At 39.3% G+C, this 27908-nt stretch overlaps 1 protein-coding gene across 1 annotated transcript in view; it reads right to left on the reverse strand.

Annotated features, from left to right (window-relative positions):
• The window catches only part of ATP6V0D2 (ATPase H+ transporting V0 subunit d2), a 46653-nt gene extending 19263 nt beyond the window's left edge, over positions 1 to 27390 (reverse strand). Inside the window, exons 1-2 of the mRNA XM_067711943.1 lie at positions 27102 to 27390; positions 14782 to 14953 (exon numbers count right to left, since the gene is read on the reverse strand). Coding sequence (XP_067568044.1) covers positions 14782 to 14953; positions 27102 to 27231 — 302 coding nt within the window. The 5' untranslated portion in view covers positions 27232 to 27390. The remainder of the gene's footprint in view (positions 1 to 14781; positions 14954 to 27101) is intronic.
• Positions 27391 to 27908: the final 518 nt, after the last annotated feature.

Below are 27908 nucleotides of genomic sequence, written 5' to 3' on the forward strand. Positions count from 1 at the left end.
TGGGAAGATCCCACACACCGCGGAGCGGCTGGGCCCGTGAGCCATGGCTGCTGAGCCTGTGCGTCTGGAGCCTGTGCTCCGCAACAGGAGAGGCCACAACAGTGAGAGGCCCACGTACCTCAAAAAAAAAAAAAAAAAGTTACACCCCTTCCTTCTGAACGCCATCGTTTCTAATGAAAAATCCACCATTGTTCACGTTGCTTTTCCCCCACAAGTGTCACAGCTTTCAGGCATTTTTGTCTTTGTCTTTCAGAAGTTTGACTATGATGTGTCGTGGCTTGGATTTCATTGGGTTGTTCTTGTTTGGGGTTCACTCAGCTTCTTGACTCAGTAGGTTTGTGTTTTGCCAAATTTGGAAAATTTTTAATTACTGTTTCTTTGAATACATTTTCAGCCTTTCCCCTTTTCTCCTCTCCTCCTGGGACTCATTGCTGCTGTGTATTTTGAGTCCCAGGAGTGAGGGAGAGAATGGAGTTGGAGGAGTCTTAATCTTAAAGGATGTAGTGGGAAGAACTGGAAGTTTGAAATCCAGAAGCTTGGAGAAGGGCTCTGTTCCCACCTCACCCCCCCATCCCCCCCAGTCACCCCTGCAGACTACTTCTGTACTTCCACAAGCTAAGTAGAAGGAGCCATTTGCATCCCATCATATCAAAGGTACATACTATTAGCATAGTTTATGACTGTGCTGATCTTGATCACCTGGCTGAGGCAGTGTTTGCCAGATGTCTCCACACTGCGAAGGTACTGCCCCCTCTTTCCACATTGTACCCTTTGGAAGAAGTCACTGTGTACAGCCTATCCTTAAGAAGTAGGGAATATGGTTCCCCTCCTTGAGGATGGAGTATCTACACAAATTATTCTACAAGGGAGATTTGTCTCTTCTCCCTCATTTATTAAGTTATCCAATCATTTATTTAGACCAGGATGGTCTCATAAATATTTATTTTACATTTATTTTTATTTGGGGTGATAATTCAGTACAACTTCCTTTATTTTGTTGCTCAGATTGTTCCAGCTTTAGCCACTAAGGGCTCTTGCAGTTGGCTCCTGTGTGCTCCTTTAACATACCCAACCATTGCAGGTTTTTTGTTTTGTTTGTTTCGTTTTTCATGTCCTCATATTCTGGCATTCCAAGACAGTTTAAGTTCATCTTATATATTTCTTGCCCCAGTCCTAAAATTAGCTTTTTCTCCAAGGAACGCTGATTCCCTTTATGGGAGAATGGTATTAGAAACCAAGATCTGGGCATTAGGTGGGGTATTTACCAGTGTGGTTTTTATTGTAGGCATTCTCAGCTAAGAGCAAAGAAATATACACATACCTAATAAGCAAGGATTCCATCAGAGTATTATTCTCACTCAGTAGGTCCCACTTCAAAAACCTTATCCATGGCCACACTTCCTTCTGCCACATAGAAGTATACTATTTGCAAATCTTCAGCTCCAGGCAAAACCTCTTTCTCCAGCCTCAGATCCATATTCTTTCACTTCCTTTCTGTGAATATGACTACTGATTTTCTCATAGGCACCTCAGTCACACTATCTCAAAAATCTTATTGCCCCTAATCTTTCTCCTTCTTCTGGAATCTCTATCTTTATCAGCAACCTCACTACTCTTATTCCTAAAAATCTCTCAATGGCTTCCTTCTGCCTTTAGAATGAAACACAAGTTTCTCATAATTGTATTCAAGGCCCTTCATTCGTTGGTTTCTGATTACTTCTCCGGCTATTGATGTGAATGATAGCATTAAAAAGAAAGTATATATTTTAGAAGAGAGAATAGAACAGACCCCAAAAACTTTTAAAGGGCGAGAAGAAGACTTTGTAAGAAGAATGAGGAAAGGCCAGGATGGTTAAAGGAGCCCAAAAAGAAAGTGTCATCACAGAATGCACAGGATGAGGACATCTACTGTGGTGAGTTATGAAAAAGCTGAAAATATATCCATTAGACTTAGCAACTAGAGTGGTTTTGAGGGCCTGGTGGGGTAGAAAATAAGACTGGAGTGGGTTGAGTAAATAAGTGAGAATATAGCAGTAGAGACTATCCTTTTTAAGAAGCTTGGCATCAAGGGGGTGGGAAAGGGTAGAATACCATTATCTTCACGTGGTTGCTGTGTAAATTAAATCAAATCACACATATGAAAACAGTTTGGAATCATAAATTGTCACAGTAAAAGGAGTCCAAGCTTTGAAACAGATAAGCCTAATTCTAAGCCCAGCTCTGTTACTTAAAAACCAGTTTAACAAGAGCTTCATTTCCTCATCTTAAATGGAAATATTTATTCAACTTGAATGGTTGGCACCAGGATTAGTCATACATATGAAAGCATTACTGCAGTGCCTCCTGCAAAGAAGGAGGGTCATACATCCTTAGAGGAAGTTAATTCTCTATAAACCAGACCTTGGAGGAAGAGGAGGAGAAAATTATAAGCCACATACATAATCTTTAGAGTAAAAAAATTGCAATGTTCATACTCTTTCATCAAGTCTGAGATTTCTACATCTCTGCACTTTTACACTTAGTTCTAGTTAACAGAATCCTTTCTAAATTTACCTATTGCTCTTAGAAGATAAGGGTTTAGGGACTTCCCTGGTGGCGCAGTGGTTAAGAGTCCGCCTGCCAATGCAGTGGACACGGGTTTGATCCCTGGTCTGGGAAAAGCCCACATGCCACGGAGCAACTAAGCCCGTGCGCCACAACTACTGAGCCTGTGCTCTAGAGCCCGCGAGCCACAATTACTGACCCCGTGTGCAACAACTACTGAAGCCCGTGCACCTAGAACCCATGCTCCCCAACGAGAGAAGCCACTGCAATGAGAAGCCCGCGCACCGCAACGAAGAGTAGCCCCCGCTCGCCGCAACTAGAGAAAGCCTGAGTGCGGCAATGAAGACCCAACGCAGCCAAAGATAAATAAAATAAACCAATTAAAAAAAAAAAAGAAGGGTTTAACTCCTGGTATGGCATGGAGACAAGAAGCTGAGTGGTACAGTCATTTGGAAGACAGAACATCCACAAGACCATAAATCATAATACCTGTTGGGATACTCACCCTCAGGTCTAGATTTATACCTTTCATAAAATCTGTTACCATCCTGTTCTACATCTTATAACCCTAGAATTATCCTTGTGTGGCCATTATTTTATATGATGTTTCCTTTAAGATATCTGAGCTTCAAAATATTTAATGTTGGCTTCCCTGGTGGCGCAGTGGTTGGGAATCCGCCTGCCAATGCCAATGGGTTCAAGCCCTGGTCCTAGAAGATCCCAAATGCCACGGAGCAACTAAGCCCGTGAGCCACAACTACTGAGCCTGTGCTCTAGAGCCCATGAGCCACAACTACTGAGCCCACGTGCCGCAACTACTGAAGCCTGTGCACCTAGGGCCTGTGCTCTGCAACAAGAGAAGCCACTGCAATGAGAAGCCCGTGTGCTGCAATGAAGAGTAGCCCCCGCTCACCGCAACTAGAGGAACTCATTTTCTTTTCCTTCCAGGAAAATAAAATACTGAGAAACTACTAAGAAGTCAGCATTGCTGTAACAGCACATTTAGAACAAAAATGTTTATCACTATGCATTTCCCAAACCCTTGGTAGCTCTGGAATCTTTAGAAAACTCTTTTCTCCAGTACTTAAGATTCTCTACAATCTTGGTTTAACGCATTTGTTTGGATTAAAAATTCTTCAAGCTTGTTTGTCCTTTTCTCTATCAGTGTCTTTGTTCCTACTCTTCTCTATATGGATAAAGCATCCCTTCCCCACCAATTGCTAAAAGCTGAGATCTTTCCCATCCTTTAAGGCCAATATTCAAATATTCATTTTAAGCTTTTAAACTGTCTCTAACTAGAAGTGATATCTTTCTTTTTCTCTCTAAATTTCTGTATTTATATTGGTGTGAAATTAATTTTTAATATACATTGGCAGTAGCAATGGTGAACATGAGCAACAGTTAGCTCATCCATTCACAAATAGTTATTATATATCTAAAGATCTAAGACCTGGATTCCTGCACTAATTTTGCCACTAATCAATTGTTCTTGGGTAAGTGATTTTACATGTTCAAGTGTAATTATTTACAGATAATTCCTACCTATCTTTATTACTTATAGTATCCTTAAAGATAAGGACTTTGTTCAGTACAATTTTTGTACTGAGGCCTGAACCATACTTGCACAGAACAGGGACACACACTGATGATTTTTTTCAATTGATGAATACATTTTTCTCTATGTTCAGACAAATATGTTAATTCTGATATTCCCTGAGTAAACAGAATCAAGAAGATAACTGGCATTTTTTTCTAGAGGTCATAGCTGCTTATTCCTTGCTTTTTCTGTACTTTTCTACTGAGGAGAATAACATTAGTGAGATTGCTCCAGTGTCGCCCCTTCTCTAGCACTGTATGTAAATATTACAGAAATTCATAGGAAAACACCAATGGAGTGATACTTCTTGCTCATTAGGCAGTTAGACATGCTGTGTCTATAATAGCTTGTTCTCCACCTAGTCAAGAACAGTGACTGGTGAATCTCATCTTTATTATATTCAAAACACCAGTCACAATAAATTTTGGAGAATCTTATTTCTTCCAATGAGGAAAGAAAAAAAGAAACAGCTGAGAGGACAGGGTAGATGAGAAAAATTTTCATACATTGTTGGAGCATGAGGGAGCAATCTGCTAATATCTATCAAAATCTAGAACTTGCACAGCTGTTGACAAAGCAGTTTCACTTCTGGGAATCCAACGTAAGGAAATTCTGGCATGAGGAAGCAAATATATGCGTACAATGATGTCTGTTGTAGCATTACTTGAAATAGCAAAGAAATAAACTATATGGACAAAAGGGGGATGATTAAATAAATCTTGGTACACCCAACACAATGCAATACAATATATGCTTTAAAATAAGTTAGATCTATATACACTTATGTAGAAAAATCTTAATAGATTACACAAAAAAGACAAATTGTAGGCAATACATAGTATAATCTCACTGTTCTAAAAAAATAAAACCAACTATGTGTATTCATATTTATTGGTTTAGATATAAATGTATGCATACACATAAAATGTTTTTCAAATAGAAAGAAATTTGGAAAGGCATGCATAAAACATAAGTGTTTGCCTCTGGGCTTTGGGAAATGGGTACTGGAATATACTCTTTACTTAGAAAACCTCTGTTTTGTATTTCTAAAAAGCCATCTCATAGGATTGTTGTGAGAATTAAATAAATTTAATACATGTAAAGTGATTATAAAATTGCTGGCTTGTAGTAAGCACTAAATAAATTTTTGAATAAAAACTTAAAAAAATATACACACGTGCCTCATTTTCAATTAAAAAAAACAAAATACATGAGACAAAATAAAATACAACTAAGGCAGTGGTTATCTGGATAAGTACCACAATGGATTTCAATCTCTCCAGGTTATGGGACAAGTCTTTTACTAAGTCTTTTACTAAACAATTGCTGGGGAAGGAGCAATACTTTGGAAAACAGGTTGCTGGGATCAATCATGCCCCCTGGTGGTTGATTGCTGCCTAGCCAGAAAGTTGGCAAAGCAAAGGATAGAACCCGTTCACCTTGGCCCTGATGTATCAATATTATACGTTCTGTGGCATCCATTACCTTAACATCGTTAACCCTCAGACACCACTTTTGCCGATGTCAGGCGGCATCGGCAACCCAACAGCCATACTGGTTAAGCCTGTGTTTCTGCTCTCTCTGCTGGATGTGCCTCCTGTTCACGTACAAACGGGGTCATTCTTCAGGCCTCCTTTATGCAAACTTTTCTCACTTTCACAGGTGACTAGACCCCAATGCATAAAGTTAGCTACATTTTTTGTGTATATGTGGATATGTTGTATGTGTAGATTTATTTGTGTATTATATATGTGCATAATTTTCAATCAGCCAGTTTCATGGATGTACGATTTGTATAGTCACACAGGATTCCACACTTAGAAGGGCCCTGTGCTTGGTTTAATTCTCTGCTGTTTTTCTCCTGAAATTACTAAAAATTTTTTTTTTTTTTTTTGCGGTACGCGCGCCTGTCACTGCTGTGGCCTCTCCCGTTGCGGAGCACAGGCTCCGGACACGCAGGTTCAGCGGCCATGGCTCACGGGCCCAGCCGCTCCGCGGCATGTGGGATCCTCCCGGACAAGGGCACGAACCCGTGTCCCCTGAGTCGGCAGGCGGACTCTCAACCACTGCGCCACCAGGGAAGCCCTACTAAACATTTTTTAACAAGGACCCTGTATTTCATTTCACTGGCCTCACAAAATAATGTTCTACTTTCAATTAAACTCACAACTCTAAATTTAATATAATAATTATTATCTTAGATGAGGAAACCAAGGTTTTGACTGATTCAGGAACTCTTTTCAGGGTCTCACAACTGGTGTATTGTAGACAGAGAACCTACCTACTGGCTGTAAGAATTTCTCACGTGCATCAGGGTCACCTGATTGAAAGGCTTATTGAAAGTGCAGATTCCTAGATCGCAGTCCAGAACCTACTAAAACATACTTTTTAGAGGAATGGTCTTAGAATCTGTACCTTAAGTAACTCTTCTACTGGCTTAGAGAACAAAGTCTATATTCAATTCATCTCTAATCTTAGAACCTAGCATAGGCCTTCACTCATAGCAGTAACTTAATAAACATTATGCTGATTAAGTATCATTCAGTTATAGCTCGACCAAGCATCACTTTTGCAGAAGAGCACCAGTGTTTTACCATTCAAGTGCTTGAGAGTTTTATACGAGGAAGGCTTTATCAGCAGCTAGAGTTGAGACATTTTTGTCCTGCACTTGTTCCCCATTGAACATTCACATGGATAGAAAGCCTTTAAGTTGGTGCAATCTTTATATTTCAGAACATTTCTGGCCAAAGAGTCAGAATCACAAGTGCATAGTGATGTCAAATAGTCAGTCTCATAATATTATTGGGAATTTGATTCTTGAAATCAGAATTTAACAAATTAAATACTATACAGACTTGGAGGTAAGGAAGACACAAAACATCTAGAATATTCATGACCAGATGGAAGGCTATATAAACATTTAAAAATATTAGAGGGGGAAGGGGGTGAGGGGAGGAGAGGAGGTGAAGGAGGGGGCATGGGCTCACGCCGCTGAAGTCCACTCACTCGCTGGTCACCTCCTGACAAGTGGAGGGGATCCGCTGCGGACCAAGGAAAGCGGAGGAGCCTGGTGGCAGCCACCCCCTCTTCTGCACTTCCCTGCACTCTCATCTCTCTCGGCCAAGGTTTTCAGTGAAAGAAACAAACTTTACAGAGGGAAACTGAAAATCGAAAATTGGCCTTCAGGCTAAGAGAACTAAAAAACCTCCAAGGAACTTAGAGAACTATGTATGTCAACCTGCCATAAAAACAACTATCAAGCACCCAAGAAAAGCGCTTAAAAATGGGAAGATGACAGATGAAAAGAATGAACACTGTCATTTCAGTGGTGTCCTCTGATGCACAAACGTTTTCAATTTTGATGAACTCCAATTTGTCTGTTTTTTCTTCTATTGCCTGTGCTTTGGTGTCATAGCCAAGATATCACTGGGAAATCTAACATCATGAAGGTTTTCCCCTATGTTTTCTTCTAAGGGCTATAGTTCTGGCTCTTATGTTTAGGTCTTTGAGAGATTTTCAGGTATCCATCTTACTCTGAACTTGCTCCCTGAGTTCAGAAACTGATTAAGATAGCATGGCATACTTTGGACATAGGAAATTGTTATAAAAAAACGTAATGTATGGGCTTCCCTGGTGGCGCAGTGGTTGAGGGTCCGCCTGCCGATGCAGGGGACACGGGTTCCCGGTCCGGGAAGATCCCACATGCCGCGGAGCGGCTGGTCCCGTGAGCCATGGCCGCTGAGCCTGCGCGTCCGGAGCCTGTGCTCCGCAACGGGAGAGGCCACAACAGTGAGGGGTCCGCGTATCGCAAAAAAAAAAAAAAAAAAAAAAAAAAAAAGTATAAGCTATGGATATTGGACTAGCAACTATTAGTTTGATTAGGTAGTACACTCCTATGATTCAGAATTTAAAAGATAAAAAAGGAAACAATAAAACATTGTTACCATCATTACCCTTCTCTCCCCTGAGTACTCATATCCATTTCGGAATCTCCTTTTAGGCAATCATGTGATAACCCCCTACTAACTGTGATAGCTAGTTCAGCAGAACAACAACAACAATTTCTCAACCCAAATGAAGAAAAGTGTTCTGTATATTGAAATTGTCTTACTTGGAAAATAAATCAAAATAAATTGTTTGGAACCAAAATTGTGCAAAGAAACTTCCAGGAGCGTAACTCCATCAGTGCCTTTGATATCTCCCATATATATATATATATATATATATATATATATATATATATACACAAACAAGCAAATACATGCAAAACCCCCCATTTAAAAATATAAATGGTACCATACTGTAAAAAAAAATTAGAAAAACTTACTTGAAAAAAATGCTAATAGATATTTTAAATTAATTAAATTATTTTTACATGATTTTCTTTTAAAATGTATAGAAAGAGTATAAAAATATGTCAAATCATGGTGAGATTAAGAATGATTAATTTATTCATATAATTTTATCTAACTTAAATGGGCTTATTCTTTTTGAGGAGAAATAACAAAATCCTTCTTCCAACTTGCAAATTCTTTCTTCCCTTAGCTTAGAATTCCCAGAAATCATTGACTGTTTTCTCTCATTCGTCATAAATCAAGACACTAAATTCTGTTGTCTTCCTCTCAGATGCATCTAACCACTGTCCCCTCCTTCTTAACTCTACTATCAATATTTCCACTCTAAACTTTAAAAATAGCTTCCTCTATGGTTTCTCTGCTTCAAGCCTCATTTCTTCAAAACATCTTTCACAATACCAACAGAATCATTTTCCTAAAATATGTATCAGATCATTAACCCTCACTTTTCAAGGCAATAAGAGTTGAAAAGTAAAAACAAACAAAAAAGTAAAAGTAGCAGCTTTGAAATGCTATTTGGAGAGCCCTGATGTCGCATCTTAGCATTTCTACTACTTACTGGCTACAAGGACTTGGGCACTTGAAGCATGAAATGGTAGCACCCTTTCTGAAAAGCCTTCCTTGATTGTTACTTATAGAGACTTAGGCCAGAGCCCTAAATCAGGCCAGGCTCTTGACTCTCGTTCCCCAATCCATGCTCCTGCTCTTGTGTGGGCTCCAGCCATACCTGAGATGACTTATCTCAAGATACACAAGATACACAATCTTATCATGCCTCACATGTATTCCTTTAATCAGATGCCCACTGAAATACTGGTTCAAATTCTACTTTCTCTGCAAAATCTTTTAAAACCAGATTTAGTTATTTCATCCTCCAGACTCCTCTAATTGAATGTTCAAGTCTCTATTATAGCTGTTGCTTAATTCTGTCATCTTTTCACCCTTTGGGAACACATATGCTTGCTCCATCAGAATGGAAGTTCTTAGTGACTCAGAATTAGGTTATTTGTGTTTTGACTAACAAGTGATTGGGTAACCAACTCATCCAGTTTGCTGAGGTTTTTCCTGGTTTGAGCATCAAAAGACCTCATCCTGAGAAACCCTTTAGGGCAAACCAAGGTATACAGCCTCCTAATGTACAGCACAGTTCAACGCCTACAGCAGGGTTATAAAGTGTCACTGGAATAGTCAAGAACTTTGGTTAGCTTTCATAAATGAATCTCTAAAGATTTCTTCACTGTGTGGTCCTTAACCTACGATTCTTGGTCGATGTTACTGTGAAGTATTGAATATTATATTTCCTTGGTCATCCTATATTGAGAAAATTTGATTATTTCAAGAGATTAAAACAATCTTAAAATAAAATTAGTATTTTGAATATTAAAATGTTATTCTAGTCAGATGGCTAATCTCAAAAGATAGGAGAAATTGAAATGCTGCTGGAAAGTGTTGAGTAGGAGGGAAGAAAAATAAAACAATCCAAGCCTACATTACATAGTCTCTTCATTAAAATGTTATTGGATTCATTCCTTTGTTTCATACCACTGTGTATAATTATAGTACATAAAACCTCCAGATCTTCCTGCTATTAGGCATTTAAAAATATCCATTCCAGATTTTCAAAACAAGTTTTACATATACAGTAATTATATCACACGCATGTGCAATGCTTAGATTATATTTATCATACCACCTTAAATTTAGACCATCTCTATTAGGGTTGACTTAATCATTTTCATAATGATGCCCTGGGCATTTCCTAATAGGGCAGGAAGTAATCCTATTTGATGGGAGTTCACAGGCGCTAGACAGACACTTGACTTTGCAACATGTTCTAAAAGAAAAATAAGAAAAATAGTTTCAGAACTATTGGACAACTGTCCTGCACACATACCTTTGTTACCTTTTGTTATGGTGACACATCTTTAGGTTCTACAGAGCACAGCTGGATGCTGCCAGTGTTGGCAAGTCACACGACATGGTTGAACAAACCACGGATTGAGATTCAGAAGCCCTAGGTTTCAGTGCAGTTGAGCTCTCTGGTCTCTGACAAGGAGATAATCCTATCCATGTAATTAACTGTGGTGGAAAAACTCATAAGAATAATTGTGAAAGTGACTTCCAAGTCATAAAGTTGAGGCACCATAATGGGACATTTTTAATTAGGGGTGCACATCAGATTAACCTGCATGCCTTCCAAAATACAGGTGGGCCCCACTCCAAGGCCAACTGGATCAGAATCTCCTGGGATAGGGATCAGAAATATACTTATTGTTTAAAGGCCCACAGATATTTCTGATTTACTTGCCTTTTAATAAACTATTGGGCCAGTACAAGATCATTAGTTTTCTAGAATGATGGACCTGAAATCAAATCTCTTCCAAATCTCTTAATAATGTTGTGATCTTGAAATATACATTAATATGTTGAGCCTCAGTTTCTCTAGTTTGAAAACTGGAGATATAAACACTTCTTTGTGTAGAGATGTAGGTAAAACATCTAGGTCAGATGTCTGATAAGTAAACTAAATACCTGAAGATCATAAGACAAAAGGGAGTGCTGGCAACTGTGGCTAATTGGATAAAGCCTTAATTAAATATATTTTTAAAAATTACTGTAAAGACTGACCTGGTCACACAAAATGTACCTGCAGGCATGACATTTGGTTTTTACCCCTAACATACTGGCCAGTAAATAACCAATTCTCAAGTACTATATAAAATATAAAACCTGAACTGTCTGAAAGTATGTTTCTATATGTATGTGTAAGATACTGCTAAATACAGGATTATATATTGATTCAGCAAATATTCAGTGCCCATTATATACTTGTAAGTCCAGAGAGAGATACTAAAAGAACTAATTCAAAGAGTTTACAGCTGAGAGAGAGACAGAGAGACAGAGAGAGGCAGAAGATAAATTAAAACATGCCCATTACTAACAATACTGATTCTACCAAAACTACATTTCCACGTCTTATTTTTTATTAACATTCTACCCAGGTATTTGTGACTGTCTGAATTCTTATATACAGTTTTTAAATATCGCTAATGACTAGAAATATTTGGAATTTTAAGTAATTGTTTTTAGAAACAGAGTATATTTTAACTAGATTGACATGGTAGTTTGTTGTGAAATAAGAAGGCTAATTAATGCTAAGGCTCCTTCCAGGTTTAAGAGTCTATAATTAGGAAGCAATAAATCGTGGAATCATCACGTAAGAGGAACCACTGACCAAATGACTCAGAGTTATTCTTAGAGCTGGAGCATCTCTTCACAGATCTGGGGAAAATTTTCATCATGTGAGATCGTCTTGCAACCTAAAAAGTACAAAGCCTGGCAGCTTTCTCATTCAGTTAAAATTGGACTGTCCCCTGTCATCACAGGTCAGATTTTCCGAACTCATCTAAAATCTGAGCAAAATAATTTTACAAAGCCTACTGCTAACATTTATTTCAAATCATGACTCCTCCACTTTTTAGATCTGTGACTTAGGCAAGTTATTGCACTTAAGTTTTCGTTTCCTCATCCTTAAAATGGTGATGATCAGAACTGAATAAGACTTGTCATGAGGGTTTAATGAGACAATATTTGTAAAGTACTTAGCAGAGTCTTGGCATATAGAAATAGTTCATAAATGGTGTCTAGCATTTGGATTATCATTTTTGCTGTTACATAACTATGGCCATGTTGTCTTAAAGCTCAGGAATCTTTAACGTCTTCATAATTACCCATGCCAGACATTTTTGCAAGAGGCTTCCCTGCTTGCAAATCCTCTCTCACAGGCAGCCATTCAAGATTAGATATAAACTCGGACCTGACTCAGTCCAAAGCTCAAGTGCATTCTACTTCACCCCAACTGTTATGGAGAGGAATAAGTCTTGGGACACACACACACACAAAATACTCTGATGTGATAAAGGCCAGCTTCATTAGCCTGGCCACTGAAGACTCCATTATCTGGTTGGAATTTACTTCTCTAGCCTCCCTTCCCCATTTCTCTCCTTCCTTTTCTGCACAGCCTACTCCAGCCCAAACTGACCAGTTATTCCTCATGCAGGCAGAATCCTTCCCTCTTCATGCGTCAACCCCAGATGTTCAGCCTTCTCCCGAATCTCCAAATTCTACTCCATTTCCAGGCTTGGCAACAATGTCGGCCCTTCCAGAATTCTCAAAAAAAGTGCTTGGGCTTTAGACTGAGTCAGACCCAAGTTCATATCTAATCTTCATCCCTGACTAGTTGTATACTGTTGGAGTCTTTAAAAATGTCAGCATCTGTGTCTTGCCTATAAATAAAATTCTATACTATTTAGTGATAGGAGGATTGACTGCACAAACAAGGAACACAGGCACTAACAACATGTCTCAGGGACGTCAGTGGTTACTTCCTGCCTGGAATTATGATCATTTCTTCTACTTGCTTATTTACGGAAATGGTACAGAACAACTGGATCACTATGTGTGAAGAACAATTTGAGCTGGATCTCTAGTCTCATTCCTTACACCAAAATAAATTTTAGATGAATCAAAGTTTTAAATGTAAAAAATGAAACATCAACAACAACAGCAAAAAAATGGAAGAAAAGACAGGCGAGTTTATTGATGAGTTGGAGTGCAGAAGGCCTTTCTAAGCAGGACACAATAATCAAAAGATTGTACAATGAAAAGACTGCCGAATAGCTAATTAAAATTTTTCAATGTTCCTACAGCAAACAATATAAAAATAAAAATATATTATATCAAACTGAGAAAATAAATTTTCAACCCATATGATGAAAGGTTAACTTTCTTAATTTAAAAAGAGCTTTTATATATAAACAAAAAATGCTGAATACCTCAATTAAAAAAAATAGACAAAGTATTTGGTCACGTAGCAAATAAAAGTATTTGATCGGGTAGCAAATACACATGACTAGTTAAGTGTGAAAAGATGTTCCCTTTTGCTAATAAAAATATATAAATTAAAGCAGAGATACAGTTTTTAACCTATTGGAAGGGCAAAACTTAAGAAGGTAGTATGTGATGTTGGTAATGGTTAGGGCTGCAGGCCTTCTCATGTGCTGTTGGGATGGTTCAACTTAGCAAATTTTGTTAAGATAAAAACGGGGCATTCCTGTTAAAAAAACAAAAAAACAAAACAAAACAAAAAAGAACGGGGCATTCCTTTGATTCATTACTCACACTGCTAGAAATTTAGCTTAGAAATAAATTCAAGACCTACACAGTAATAAGCTAGCTGCAAAACATTTTGTAATTTAAAAAAAGTTAGTTAGTTGTTAATAAATGCCTGATAAATGGAGTCATGATATGTACCAAACACGGACTTCTACGCAGTTATTTAATAAAGTATGACATTGATGAGGATATTTCTAACAAATATTAAGTGGGGAAAAACTGATTCCGTTTGTATAAATTGAAAATGTGGGGGTAGGGTGGGTTGAGTGTGCATCAATATACATACACAATGTACATTTTTTTTTAGAAAAATAATAAGAAACTGAGAAGTACCTACATTTAGGGAATCGAACTGAGTGGGGAAGGAGGGGACATGTGGAATAAAGGGATATTTTTATTTTATGCCTTTCTCAACCAGTCGAGGCCCTGGATCTAGTAATCATAACTTTGTATATTACATCTAAATTGTATATACATGATAAACAGCTCATCCATTGCGGGCGTTTGTTCCCAGTTTGTCAGCTAAGACAACTAGAGAGGCCCAAAGTTTTGAGCGCTGGATATAATCTATTAACTGGATTAAGAAATACAATTTGCTATTGTGTAGAAGTTCAAACGTTTTTTAAAAAGAAGGGCCTTCACACTGAAAGATTGGAACCACTGGTGATGGGGAGGGATTAAAAATAAAACACATATAACTGTGATGGGAACTCCTTATGTTGTTGAAGAGGAATCAGGAAAGGGTAGGTGTGGCTTTAAGAACGATTTGTGATATTTCAACCCCACCCTGACAAGTGATCTGAAAATGTCGCATATCTACCTTCACGCATCAGCAGTACTTATTTTTTAGAATGAAAACTGAAAACACTGCTTTACACGGAGGCCATTGCCACCTATCTAATCATGTTTATAAATAAATGAAATCTATATTCTAACAGTGAAAATGCAGCTCTGTGAACTTATCAGTCGCTCAAATTTGAATGTATTCAAACTCTCAAACAGTAGAAGAGGTCTTAAGCCTCATGTCAGCCTAACACCCCACCTGTTAACTGTTCGGGGTTCTTTGCACAATCACACTGGGGAGGAGTAGGGCCTCCTGCTATCACTTACGTCATGTATGTGAAAAAGGTGCTCAGGGGCTCCAGGGAATGATTCCGGAAATACTCAAATTCTCTGCATAGCTTTTTTCTCATCTCTGTGTCAATAATGGAAACAGTAAGAGGATTTGTTTGGTTAGCCAAGAAGTTGCCATAATCAGTGGTCTGGAGATGAATTTTCAGATCTGAAATTAAATGAAACCTCAAATCAGGTTAAATTTTGAACATGCATGAATAACCTTTACAACATTAATTGAAAGTACGGTAACTTTATGACAAATGCATATTTAATTATTATCTTATTAGACCTTAACATAAGGTCTACATGTGATTTAGATTTGAGCATCAATCTCTAAAGCAATAAAAAATTCATGTTAACACAGTCTAGTACGATATAACAATTTTTAATTACCTGAAAAATTCTAGAATTATTTAGCACAGCTCAAAAGAACATAAAAGACCACCTAGTCCAGAGATTGCAAATTGGTTTTACCTGAGCCAACTTAGTCATTTGAAAATAGTGCTAGGAAAACTGTTTGAGGATACTAAGCCTCCATCTCAGCTTGATGAAAAAGAAAAGTTTATTACTAATATTTACCATGGGTATGGGAGGGCAGCCACCAATATCCTTTGACTACAGATGAAGAAGTTGAGTTTCAGCAGGTCTAAATGGGAGTTATATAGTAGTGGAGCTTAAACTAGGAGATGGGTCTCCTTACTCTTGAATTCCAACATCATTTCCATGGGACCATGTTAGATGTCCTTTAAATGGCAATGTTTTTGGTTGCCAGATAATTTAATTGATTTCATTTATTGTCACTTCATCCTGAACAAACCATTTGTTTTCCAGTCCTACACTTCTGTTAATACTGATCCCATCTAACTCTATAGAGTTGGCCCCCTCCCCTTTTCAGATTGCTCATTATAATGTATCCTTCAGCATTAAAATAATAGTTACCAGTGATTGAGCGCTTATTGCATATCAGGCATTGTATCAAGTGTGTATTATCTCATTTACTATTCATGGCAACCCTATGAGTTAGGAATGATTTTTAGCCCCTTTTACAGATAAGAACCCTGAAGCTCAGAGAGCTTAATAGCTTGCTCAAAATCACGTTGATAAATGGACTCAAAGCCAGCCTCATATCTTAAAAGTCTGTAATTTATTGCCAATCAGTTAAATCAGATTATCAGTTGTTCTGTAAAGCCTTAATTCTGTCTGGCAGAATTATTCAATCTCACGCTGAATTTCAAAGTACTTGGATAATATTTCTAGCACAGCTCCTGTCCCAGAATATTATAAAGTCTTAATATGTTAACTCCAAAAATGCAGTTCTGCTTTCTTCGTTATATCTTTTAGTTATATCTTTTATCTTTTGGTTCCTTGTGCAGTACCCAACGTATAAGTGTTCTTAAATATCTGAATATCAAAAATGTCTTTGGGGGCTTCCCTGGTGGCGCAGTGGTTGAGAGTCCGCCTGCCGATGCAGGGGACACGGGTTCGTGCCCCGGTCTGGGAAGATCCCACATGCCGCGGAGCGGCTGGGCCTGTGAGCCGTGACCACTGAGCCTGCGCGTCCGGAGCCTGCGCTCCGCAACGGGAGAGGCCACAACAGTGAGAGGCCTGTGTATCGCAAAAAAAAAAAAAAAAAAGTCTTTGGCACCATCTAGCACACAACTGGAGATAATATAGCATCCTGGATCTTACTGTATTTTTCATTCAAACATTTATTAAGCATCTGTTATGTGCTGTTACCACAGGAGGCCCAAAATGGACAAGACATATTCCTCATCTTCAAGGAAACTCACAATCTGGTGGAGGTAGAGGCATGACAAACAGATGATGCAAACAACTAAATTCAGTGATAAAGATAAGAACCTTGATATATGGGAACATAGAAAATAAGAGCAAGATGCATAGGGATGAGAGCAAAAAAACCTAGGAGAGTTTCCAGAAGATGGTTAAACCAGAGGTGAGCCTTAAGGTGCTATGTAAGAGCGCAAGGAAGGCATTCCATGAATTAGTATGGGTATGGTGGGTGCAAGAAACTCAAAACAGTTCAGTTTGGTGGTTTGAAGCACTTAGTAGGAGAGAAGGAGGGGTAAGAAGTGAAGACAGAGAAATAGCAGGGGCTGCCCCCAGGAAGGCTTGGTGTGACTTCCTTGATCCTGAGGATAACAGGGAGCCCCTGTGGGCTATGAACTAATTGCTCTGTAAACTGATGGGAGGGTGGATTTGCAGTTAGGCACTCAAGTGGCTCTTGAGTCTCTGAGATTCAGCAGACAGGCATTCTTCCTCAGTGTCTGGAGTAAGTCATGCAACAGAAATGCTCTTCATCTGATTGACTGCAGAATTTAATTGCTCAATTACCTATTTAATTAAGTTAATTAAAAAAAATCATACTCTTTTGCTATGTCTTCTTTGGCTTTTATTTTGACAGTCAGACTTTTATACAGTTTGACAGTTTGCCTTCTCAGCACTGAGGAATATTTGCCAACAGAAGTGACACAAATGGTATTTCTTCCAAAACCATGGTATATTGCTCATGTGACATATGGTTCTTTTAAGCAAAATAACTTCCAAACCTTTCAGCTGCCAGTGAGATTCTGAAATTAAATGCCTCAAGTGTTTCAGGGCTTCTCTGGTGGTGCAGTGGTTAAGAATCCGTCTGCCAATGCAGGGGACACAGGTTCAATCCCTCGTCCGGGAAGATCCCACGTGAGGTGGAGCAACTAAGCCCGTGTGCCACAACTACTGAGCCTGCGCTCTAGAGCCCAAGAGCCACAACTACTAAGCCCGCGTGCCACAACTACTGAAGCCCGCGTGCCTAGAGCCCGTGTTCCACAACAGAGTAGCCCCCACTCCCAGCAACTAGAGAAAGCCCGAGTGCAGCAATGAAGACCCAATGCAGCCAAAAATAAATACGAAAAATAAATAAATTTATATAAAAAAAATGTCTCAAGTGTTTCAGACCCTGTAAGCAATCTTGTAATACTGTGCTTGGTGGAGAGACAGTTGAGATAGAAGGAGCCCTGTCTCACCAGCCCCAAGATGATCCAAGGGACACTTGCAATCAGATCCTAAGAAAAGCTTATGACCTGAAATATTTGCTCAGACAATATCATTAGCTGTCAGTAATGACAATAATGCTTATAGTTTTATAGTTTTTAAAATAGGATCACATATTTTTCCTCACATTTCCCTAAATGCTTACCTAAATAGGTATGTGATGAATAGAGCTTTGTGGTCAAATACATTTGGAATAAAAAGGCTTCTTAACTGCAGGAACTGAAAGCCTTTAATACATTAATTTGAATGATTTCTTTGGAAAGAGTATGGTACAGAACCTCCCAAGCCACCAGAAATCAACGGAGACACCCACAGAGCACACTTTGGAAAATTACACCCTTTTCTTATCCAGAGTAGTGTGTCAAGTGGCTTTTTTTATTCAAATGAAGAACTGTGAGATCACTACCAACTAAATCAATTTTATAGGTCCCAGATGTAATAACATAAAGAGAACAGATTGAGCTATTATAACAAATATCTGAGTATATCATCCAAAGTAGTGTATATGAAATGTGCCCGCATGTGTGTACACAGGGTCATAAAGTAAAAATGCATCTTCTGTGGGTTGCAGTCCACAGGGTTCAGGGAATTATCTGAGATCTCTTGGCCAGTGAGGCAGGACAACAATCTGGTTGTTACCTCTTCTTTATTAATTTGTTGGACAGGTCTTTTTTTTTTCTTCTGTGCAGCTTCCTGTTGATACTCTATAAAAATGAATGTCCAGATCTTTCACACTCCAGGTAGGTTATGCCAAGGAAGCACCTTCAGAGGTACCTGTGAAGGGTGCTATCTTTGAGCAGCCCCCTGCCTCTTCACCACACTCTGCTGGCACTGAACTTATGAAAGTTATTTGACCTTTCTGAACTCAGTTTCCTCATCTACAAAATAGGTATAAAAACTATGCTTTTGGGTTGTTGTGGAGATTTTAAAAGATGATGTAGGTGAAGAGACTTTTTTCCCTCACTTGTACCCATCTACTTCCAAAGTAATTCGATTCAGTTGGCTAAGACTTTGATTTTTATTCTCTAAACCAGAATTTTCTTAAATAATATATTGGAATCTACCATCATATAATTACTCAGATTTTAATAAATATATCAGGATCTATAAAACCAGACGCTTCTTCCTCAATTTTTGCTAATGTACTGCCATTCTCATGGTGATAAAACTTCAAGTCCTCTTTGATGCTTTATTAACTCCAAATCCCCTGCATTGTTCCTTAATATCTTCCTATATTTCCTCTCCTTATATCCCCCATTTAGAATGACCATATCATAAACCTAGCTCACCGTGGCAATCTCTTAATAGATTCTCCCAGACTTGTTTCTCTCCAGGTATTCCATGCCTCAAAGAATATTTCCTAAGAAATATTTTGATCTTATAATGATCCTATAAGTAGCTTGGAACTACTGAGTTTTAGGCAGATTAAAAGCAACTTGCATAATATTTGCAGAGTATTTTACCACTGACAATGATTTTAATATACATTATCTCTCAACCTTAACAATAATCCCCATCTCATAGATGAAGAAACCGGACTTCCCTGACGGCGCAGTGGTTGAGAGTCTCCCTGCCGATACAAGGGACACGGGTTCGTGCCCCGGGCCGGGAGGATCCCACATGCCGTGAAGTGGCTGGGCTCGTGAGCTGTGGCCGCTGAGCCTGCGCGTCCGGAGCCTGTGCTCCACAACGGGAGAGGCCACAACAGTGAGAGGCCCGTGTACCGCAAAAAAAACAAACCAAAACAAAACAAAAACATGGATGAAGAAACCGATGCTCAGAGAAATAACTTGTTCATGTTTTCTATGCTTACAAGTATTTGACTGAAGATTCAAACGTACCTCCTCATCCGATATTTTGAAGTTCCATAATTAGACTTTCAAGGGCCTTCAAACAATTTCCCAACCTAAATTCTTGCCTTATTCTCCAAGTATGCTAGTATTGCAGCCAAACTGCTTTACTCCTCATCCATATGCTTTTATTGTTTTCTATCTATAGTTCATTAATTCTTCCCAAGAACCTAGAATGTCTTGTCATATCAACTCCCCTCCACCCACCTCCTATGCCTTATCTCACTGGCATTTTCCCAACCTACTGTCTTTCAAGATTCGGTTCACTTTCAAATAGATTTTCTATCTATAGGTTTAAACTCTTCTTGTATTTTTAATTGTTTTATTTATAGAATGAATATTTCCGAAACAAACCAGTGCTTTTGAAGGCAAATAGAATCAGCTACTTAGAATCATATACCAAACACCATTAACCATAACCAAGAAATGGAAGGATTATTTTAGGAATTCCAAGGTCCAGCAGAAGAGGGTAAATTAATTCTTGTTGTATATACACTGCGGTTCAGGGGGTGTTCTTATGACTTCCCAGGAATTCTTATGGTTTACAGTTTACAAAACATCTTCAGAAATTTCTAACTCCCCTGGTAACTGGGAGTTAGGCCAGGGAGATACCATCTAAGCATCAGATAAGAAAGCACCATGACTAAAAGTTAAGCAGCTGGCTTAACACCCCAGAGCCAGAAAGTAGAAGAGCCAGGACTTAAACTCAAACGTGCAGACATTTCTAATGTGTATTTTCAGATTCTTACTATGTGCAAAACATAGCCTTGGGCTAGAGAAGCTAGGAGACAAAAAAGTATATGGTGTGGTTTCAACCCTTAAAAAAAAGTCTTTTTTTAAAAAAAAATCAGTTTTATTGAAGTATAACCAACAAATAAAATGGTAAGACATTTAAAGTGTACATTGTGGTGATCTGATATACATTTACATTGTGAAAGGATTCTCCCACCTAGTTAATTAACACCTCTGTCACCAGACATATTTATAGTTTCTGCCCTTAAGGCTTAAATTTAGGAGGGGATAGATTCATTTATTCATTCAGGAGGTAAGCCCTTAACTGATAGTTCAGGGGACTAGATAGATAAACGAGACAAATGTCCTGCCCCAGGGTGACATACTTATGCAAATATCACAGATGCTACACAGAATTAGGTCCATTACAAGGCACAATAGAACACTAAATTGAGAGTAGTCAATTCTGTCCCAATAGGGATACAGTAGAAAAGGGTTTATAGAGAAATTGACTCGGAAGTGGAGACTTTAAAGAGGAATGGGTGTTCTCCAGGAAAGCAGGATGGTGAATGGAATTTGTGGCTGAAGGAATAACTGTAGAAGGGCAGAAGGGTTCTGAGGAAATGCTTACCAGGTAGAGATAGGACAGAGTGTTCCAGCCTTTAAACTGAGTGAAGTTTATTCTGCCTGATGAAAGTATTTTTGAACAGAAAAGTGATGGTATTGTATATGCATTTTTAATACAAGGCAGAGAAAATAAGTACTATAATTAGAGGTACAAATAATGTCTAAAGGAGCTTGGTGAAAGTCCTTTGAAATAAGAGTCTTCCTTCTATATGAATTTTTTAATTTAAAAATAGGTAGTAAGGGGACTTCCCTGGTGGCACAGTGGTTAAGAATCCGCCTGCCAATGCAGGGGACACGGGTCCGAGCCCTGGTCGGGGAAGATCCCACATGCCACAGAGCAACTAAGCCCGTGCGCCACAGCTACTGAGCCTGCATGCCACAACTACTGAAGCCTGTGTGCCTAGAGCCCGTGCTCCGCAACAAGAGAAGCCACCGCAATGAGAAGCCTGCACACCGCAACGAAGAGTAGCCCCTGCTCGCCACAACTAGAGAAAGCCTGCGCGCAGCAATGAAGACCCAACGCAGCCATAAATAAATAAAATTTAAAAAAAAAATAGGTAGCAGGTATAAATACAGGTAAACAATGAAAGGTCTCCTACTTGTCACCTACCTATCCACCACCCCCACCACTCATTACTAGCCCCAGTAAATTACTAGTTTTAGTTTCATTTGAATCCTTTCACAGTTTCTTTGTATCGAGACAATCATATAGAAAATATATTTTAAATGTATCTGCCTTTTCCAGTAAAGAGTATGCGTATGCTACAGTTCTTCCCCTTGCTTTCCTCACTTAATACATCTCACCTATCTTTCCATATCAGCCCTCTTAGAGTGTGTGTGTGTGTCCTCATGCTTTTTTCTTTTCTTTCTTTCTTTTTCTTTCTTTCTTTTTGTAGCTGCAGAATATCCCATTACATGACTGTTCCATAATTTATCTAACCAGTTCCCTGCCAATGGACATTTTATTTGTTTTTCATTTTCTGCTATTCCCAACAATGCTACATGAAGTACCAGGTCAAATGTACATGCATTTGGAATTTTGAGGCCCAACTGCTATCATTAAGGGATTCTTATTTTTTCAATATTTTTATTCTCTAGAGTTGGAGCCCTTTTAGGGCAGGGACTATTTCTTTTCCATCTTTACTTCCTCGGCTCTAAAGGGAAAGTGCTTAATATATGATTTAATTCCCATATGAAGACACAGTTGGAAAGTAATGAAGGTCATGTCCCTTGAAAAGGAAATAATTGTTCATGAGCTATAATCACCTCCTCTCATCCCCTTCCCAAAAATGATGGCAAAGAGGATGAGGTAAATGCTGGGTCCAGAGCGTTCTTACCACACCCTGAGAGCCAGAGATCACTTTCACCATAAATTTTAGAAAAGGCTATTTCTTACTAAATTCTAAAGCTCTGAAGTATTCATTTTACCACTTTGTCCTTTTTCTGAAGAAGAAAGAATACTTACAAAGTCTTGTTTGTAATTAAAAAAAAAATCTGATGAAAATAGCAATGTTGCCATGAAAAGACATGGAGGGTCTTCAAAGGTATAGCACTAAGTGAAAGAAGCCAGTCTGGAAAGGCTACATACATACTGTATGATTCCAATTATGTGACATTCTGGAAAAGGCCAAACTAAGGAAGCAGTAAAGTTATCAGTGGTTGCCGGGCTGGGGGTCAGGGAGGGGGAGAATAGTCAGAGTATAGAGGAATTTTAGGGCAGTGAAAATACTATGTATAATACAATAGTGGTGGATACACGTTATCCATTTGTCCAAACCCATAGAATGTACAACACCAGGAGTGACTGAATTGTCAACTCTGGACTCTGGGTGATTACCATGTATCAGTGTAGGTTCACTGATTATAACAAATGCACGGGATGTTGACAAGGGGGAGGCTATGCGTGTGTGGGAGTAGGGGTTATATAGGAAATCTCTGTCTTTCCTCCTTAATTTTGTTGTGAACCTACAGCAGCTCTAAAAAAAGTTTTAATTAAAAAAATTAGCAGTGTTAATTCTTCTAAAGACTATTCCATGTCCCTTTAACATTATTATTTTGGTTCAAGTTAATTTTAAAGAACTTGTTTTAAAAGTTACTTTTAAGAATTTTCTATGTGAATATAGCCTCCAAGCAGTACCATTGACACAGGCCATGTGAACTGGCTTCCTCTCCTGTCCCCTGGAAGGACTGAGTCACAGAGGGTCCTAGTGACTGGTTCAGGTCATTGTTAGTCAGGGTCAGGCCTTGGAGTGGATGAGTATTTCTGACCACACTCACACAATCATAAATACTAGGATTTTTCAAAGCTTTTCTGGACAATTTTCATGTTTCTCTCTTCCAAATTTACCTGAAACCTTATATGTTCCTGGTAAGTGGTTCTAAAACAACTTGTTGGTATCAGGACACTTTTCTTTTAAAGACTAGAGGACTTCAAAAGACTAAAGGCAAATATAAGCTTTGCCAAGTTAGCTTTCCTTTACAGAAAATGCTTCAACACATAATACTATCCTGACACTGTTTTACCTACTCTTCTTTACCCATAATTTGTATGGTGCATATTATGTAAGAAAGTAAACAAATCCTAAAATCCTTAACTTCTGTCTCAATGAGTGTCGTTGAGTTCTTCTCTTCATGTCTTAAGCCAGCTCGGAAGGTGGCTGGGTTTCTCTCCGTACATTCACACATGCAACAGTTGCACTGCTTTTCACAAGTGATTTATTTCGCAACATCTTATAAAATAAACAGGCAGGACAGACATTATTTTCTATATCAAAATGGAGCTGAGGGCTTCCCTGGTGGCGCAGTGGTTGAGAGTTCGCCTGCCGATGCAGGGGACACGGGTTCGTGCCCTGGTCTGGGAAGATCCCACATGCCGTGGAGCGGCTGGGCCCGTGAGCCATGGCCACTGAGCCTGTGTGTCCAGAGCCTGTGGTCTGCAATGGGAGAGGCCACAACAGTGAGAGGTCCGCGTACCACAAAAAAAAAAAAAAAAATGGAGCTGAGAGCAACATGGACCTATTCATGTATCTTCCATTCATGCTCAGGAGGCAGACATTTTAGTGGAAAAGCAGATGCAGATGTCTGCATACCCCTCCCCTGACAAGGTGGTTAGATTAGTCACAGCCACTCTAAGCCTCAGAGTCCTCAACAGTTAACTGAGGAGATGAAACCCTTACTTTATTTAGATTGATTTTCTCCTGCATCATTATAACCTATAGTTTGATGGCTCATATTCAATATTCCTAAGAGTCTCCGAACAGATTGGCAACAGATTCAAACACAGTTGTAAAACGAATGGTTGAAAAAAATATATATATTAATGGGAGGAAAGAAAGGTAGAAACCATGAGATACAATGACAATAAAGCAATGGTGTATATAAGAGAGTTTCTTACTCGGGGTGCAGGATGACTTCAGGTGGTCCATGACCGCCTGATGTTATATGGAAAATTCTAAATGTATGCACCTGTGTGTATTTTTCTAAGAAGTTCATTCTTCGGGTCTTCAAAAGGGTCTGAAACCTTTCCTTCTCCCCCAAACTGAAGCTGAGGGTGGTTTTTCTCTGAATTCTTTAGTGAGCTGGCTAAACCTTGCTTTGTATCATGAAGACATTTCACATATTGTTTATGTTTAAATTTGCATTCCTCAGCCCATTTAAAAGCTTGACTGAAAACTATTGAGAATTCATTCAAATGGCTTCTCTCAGAAGCATTCATTATGCTCTGTGTTCACTAATTTTTTCTACCTTAATTTATGCTGATTTTATATATATGATTAACATTCTCCGGACACCAAACTCCTAATTAAATATGCTGAAGTGATTTAGGATTTGAGATTATATTGCAATTATTTGTAGCCAACAGAATTAGTTATCATCTACAAGATTTGTCTAGCTGTTTCCATTCCTAATGAAAGGAGAGGGTCTCCCTCAACTTGGGCAGTTCTGCCTTAACTCTGGCTCTAACTGGTCAGAACCATAAGGTGACCTCAGGAACATCGGCCCTACTTGAGAAGCTTGCAAAGTCACCTCTGAGTTTTTGTTTCATTTTGCCTTCTAATACTCTTCCTGGCAGTCTTGATCCTTAGTGCTTTCTTGTTTTTTCTAGAATAATCTAGAAGTTTTAAAGTACCCTATTATTGACATTATTATATTAATTTTATAAGCATGTTTCAAAGTAAACAAATGTAGTGTTTTTAATAATAAAAATACTATATATTTAAATGTGAAATCTTTGGTAAGCCTTTGAAAATACTGTAGCTTAAAGATAATTTCCAGGGACTTCCCTGGTATTCCAGTGGTTGAGAATCCATCTTGCAATGCAGGGGATGCTTGTTCAATCCCTGGTTGGGGAACTAAGGTCCCACACGCAGCAGGGCAACTAAGCCTTTGTGCTGCAACTACTGAGCCCATGTGCTCTGGAGTCTGTGCGCCACAACTAGAGAAGCACACATACCACAACTAAGACCCCACGCAGCCAAAAAAATAATAAATAAATAAATATTTAAAATAAATACTTTTTTTTAAGAAAAAGATAATTTCCAGAATGGGGGGGGGGAATGAGGAGACGGATACGAAGTGTTGATTATACAAGATGAATAAGTCCTAGAAATCTACTGTAGCGCTCTACTGTACAGCATAGAGCCTGTAGTTTACACACACACACACACACACACACACACACACACACACACAGAGTAATAACAGAGGGCAGGAGGAAACCTCTGGAGGTGATGGATGGGTTTATGGCATAGATTGTGGTGATTTCCCAGGTGTATTCCTATCTCTAAACTCATCAGGTTGTATACGTTAAATATATACAGCTTTTTGCATGTCAATCATACCTCATAAAGTGGTTAAAAGAAAGAGATCATTTCCATTTGTAGAGTGCTTCACAGTTCTTAACACATTCTCTCATGTCCTGCCTTATTTATTTCTCCAAACAACTCAGCAAAGCAGGCGTTACCATCAAGTTTTACAAATAAGGAATCAGGCTCAGAGGCTTTCAGCCCCAAGTCACCTACCTATTCTTGGCAGAGGTCAAAGTCAGGACTTTTGAATCTAGGATGGCCTCACCACATACCATGCCTCTTGATTTTTTTCTTAAGCTCCATTAAAGACAAACCTCAAATATGCATACTCTCGTGTTAATAGATACTGGTAAGTAGAATAGAATAAAATTCTCTAGACCAAGGTTTAAGGTATTATTATTTTTTTTTTTTGGCCATGGATCCCTGGACAGTTTGGTGATATCCTTCTCCAGATAATATTTATAAATATGTAGAACGAGGGACTTCCCTGGTGACGCAGTGGCTGGGAATCCGCCTGCCAATGTAGGTGACACGGGTTTGAGCCCTGGTCCGGGAAGATCCCACATGCCGCGGAGCAACTAAGCCCGTGAGCCACAACTACTGAGCCCACATGCCACAACTACTGAAGCCCACGTGCCTAGAGCCAGGGCTCCGCAACAAGAGAAGCCACCGCAATAAGAAGCCCACTCACAGCAACGAAGAGTAGCCCCCGCTCGCCGCAGCTAGAGAAAGCCTACATGCAGCAACGAAGACCCAAGGCAGCCAAAAATAAATAAATATGTAGAACGAAAATACATAGTATTACAAAGGAAACCAAATATTTTAAAATATAGCTATTAAGATATTTTAAAATGTGCAATAACATGATTCTTTATTAAGACATTAAATATCAAGGATGAGTGCAATATCTAGTATAATTTTGAAATAGTGAAAACATAAATGATATCGCAATGTATCTGTAAGAACTGTATGAGGATATGAAAACACTGAATTTCTGTTGGTGACAAAGTACTAACCGCCGTGATTTGTTGCCTACATTCATAATGAAAGGAAATGCTACATTTTACTTAGAGAATACTGAAAATAGAGGTGTAATATTTTTTCCTCGTCCAAGTTCATTGACCCCTGAAGTCTGGACCCTGGGCCTAAGAACCCGCCCTGGACTCCCAGGCCCCTGGTCCATGCTTCCAGTGGGCAGCATCAATCCCTTTTTTCCTTTTTAAACGGCGAGAAGAGCGGCGCTTACCTTCCAGGGTCTCACACTGGACCAGGTTGATGTAGTCCCGCTGGGTCAGGAGGCCGGCTTTGCATCCTCGCACCAGGCCCTCCAGGTAGCCATGGTCCGCGTTGAAGTACAGCTCGGCGCCCTCAAGCATGGGGGAAGCAGTCGCGGCCGGGAGAGGCTGAAAACAGCTCTGCGTCCCTGGCAGACCCCGAGGACGTGCACCAGTCTGGAAAGAGTGCTAGCAGTTCTCCGGAGTTACCGGGAAGCGATCTCTCAGCTGATAGTCGGGGTTTCGTGACTAGTTTCCTGGGGTTTCGTGACTAGTTTCCTCCGCTTTCAGTGGCTTTCAACATCGCCTGCCCAGCCCTGTTTTTACATCAACAGTGAATCAGCTAGATAACCCGAGTGCACCCGGGAGCAAACCCTTGCTGGGAGAGGAGGGTCGTGAGAAGGCGGGGGGCAGGGCTCTTTCCCTGCGAGAGCAAATGGCCCCTTCCCCGCTTTGCTATTGGAACCCTTGCTACAGCAGAATGTTGTGTAAACATTCCTTCCCCATCTGAGCTTCTGAGCTTTCAATTGTAAATTACATTTGTCCTAAGTGTCCTGAGGACTATCAATAAGAAGAAAGAGAGGACTTCTTTTTTTTTAATTAACTTATATGTAAATAGAGCAAACGTGAGCAGGTAGTTTGGAGAACCCTGAGAAGCTAATTCATCAGCATCGTGTTTGTAAAACCAGTGACTAGTAATGCCTTAACCTGGTCAAAGGTTCGTAGCTGCTTCCCTCCCTGCCCCCAGTCGTTAGAGGCAGAGACCAGAAAACAATCCT

Source organism: Pseudorca crassidens, chromosome 17 (assembly GCF_039906515.1).
Source record: "Pseudorca crassidens isolate mPseCra1 chromosome 17, mPseCra1.hap1, whole genome shotgun sequence".
NCBI lineage: Eukaryota > Metazoa > Chordata > Mammalia > Artiodactyla > Delphinidae > Pseudorca > Pseudorca crassidens.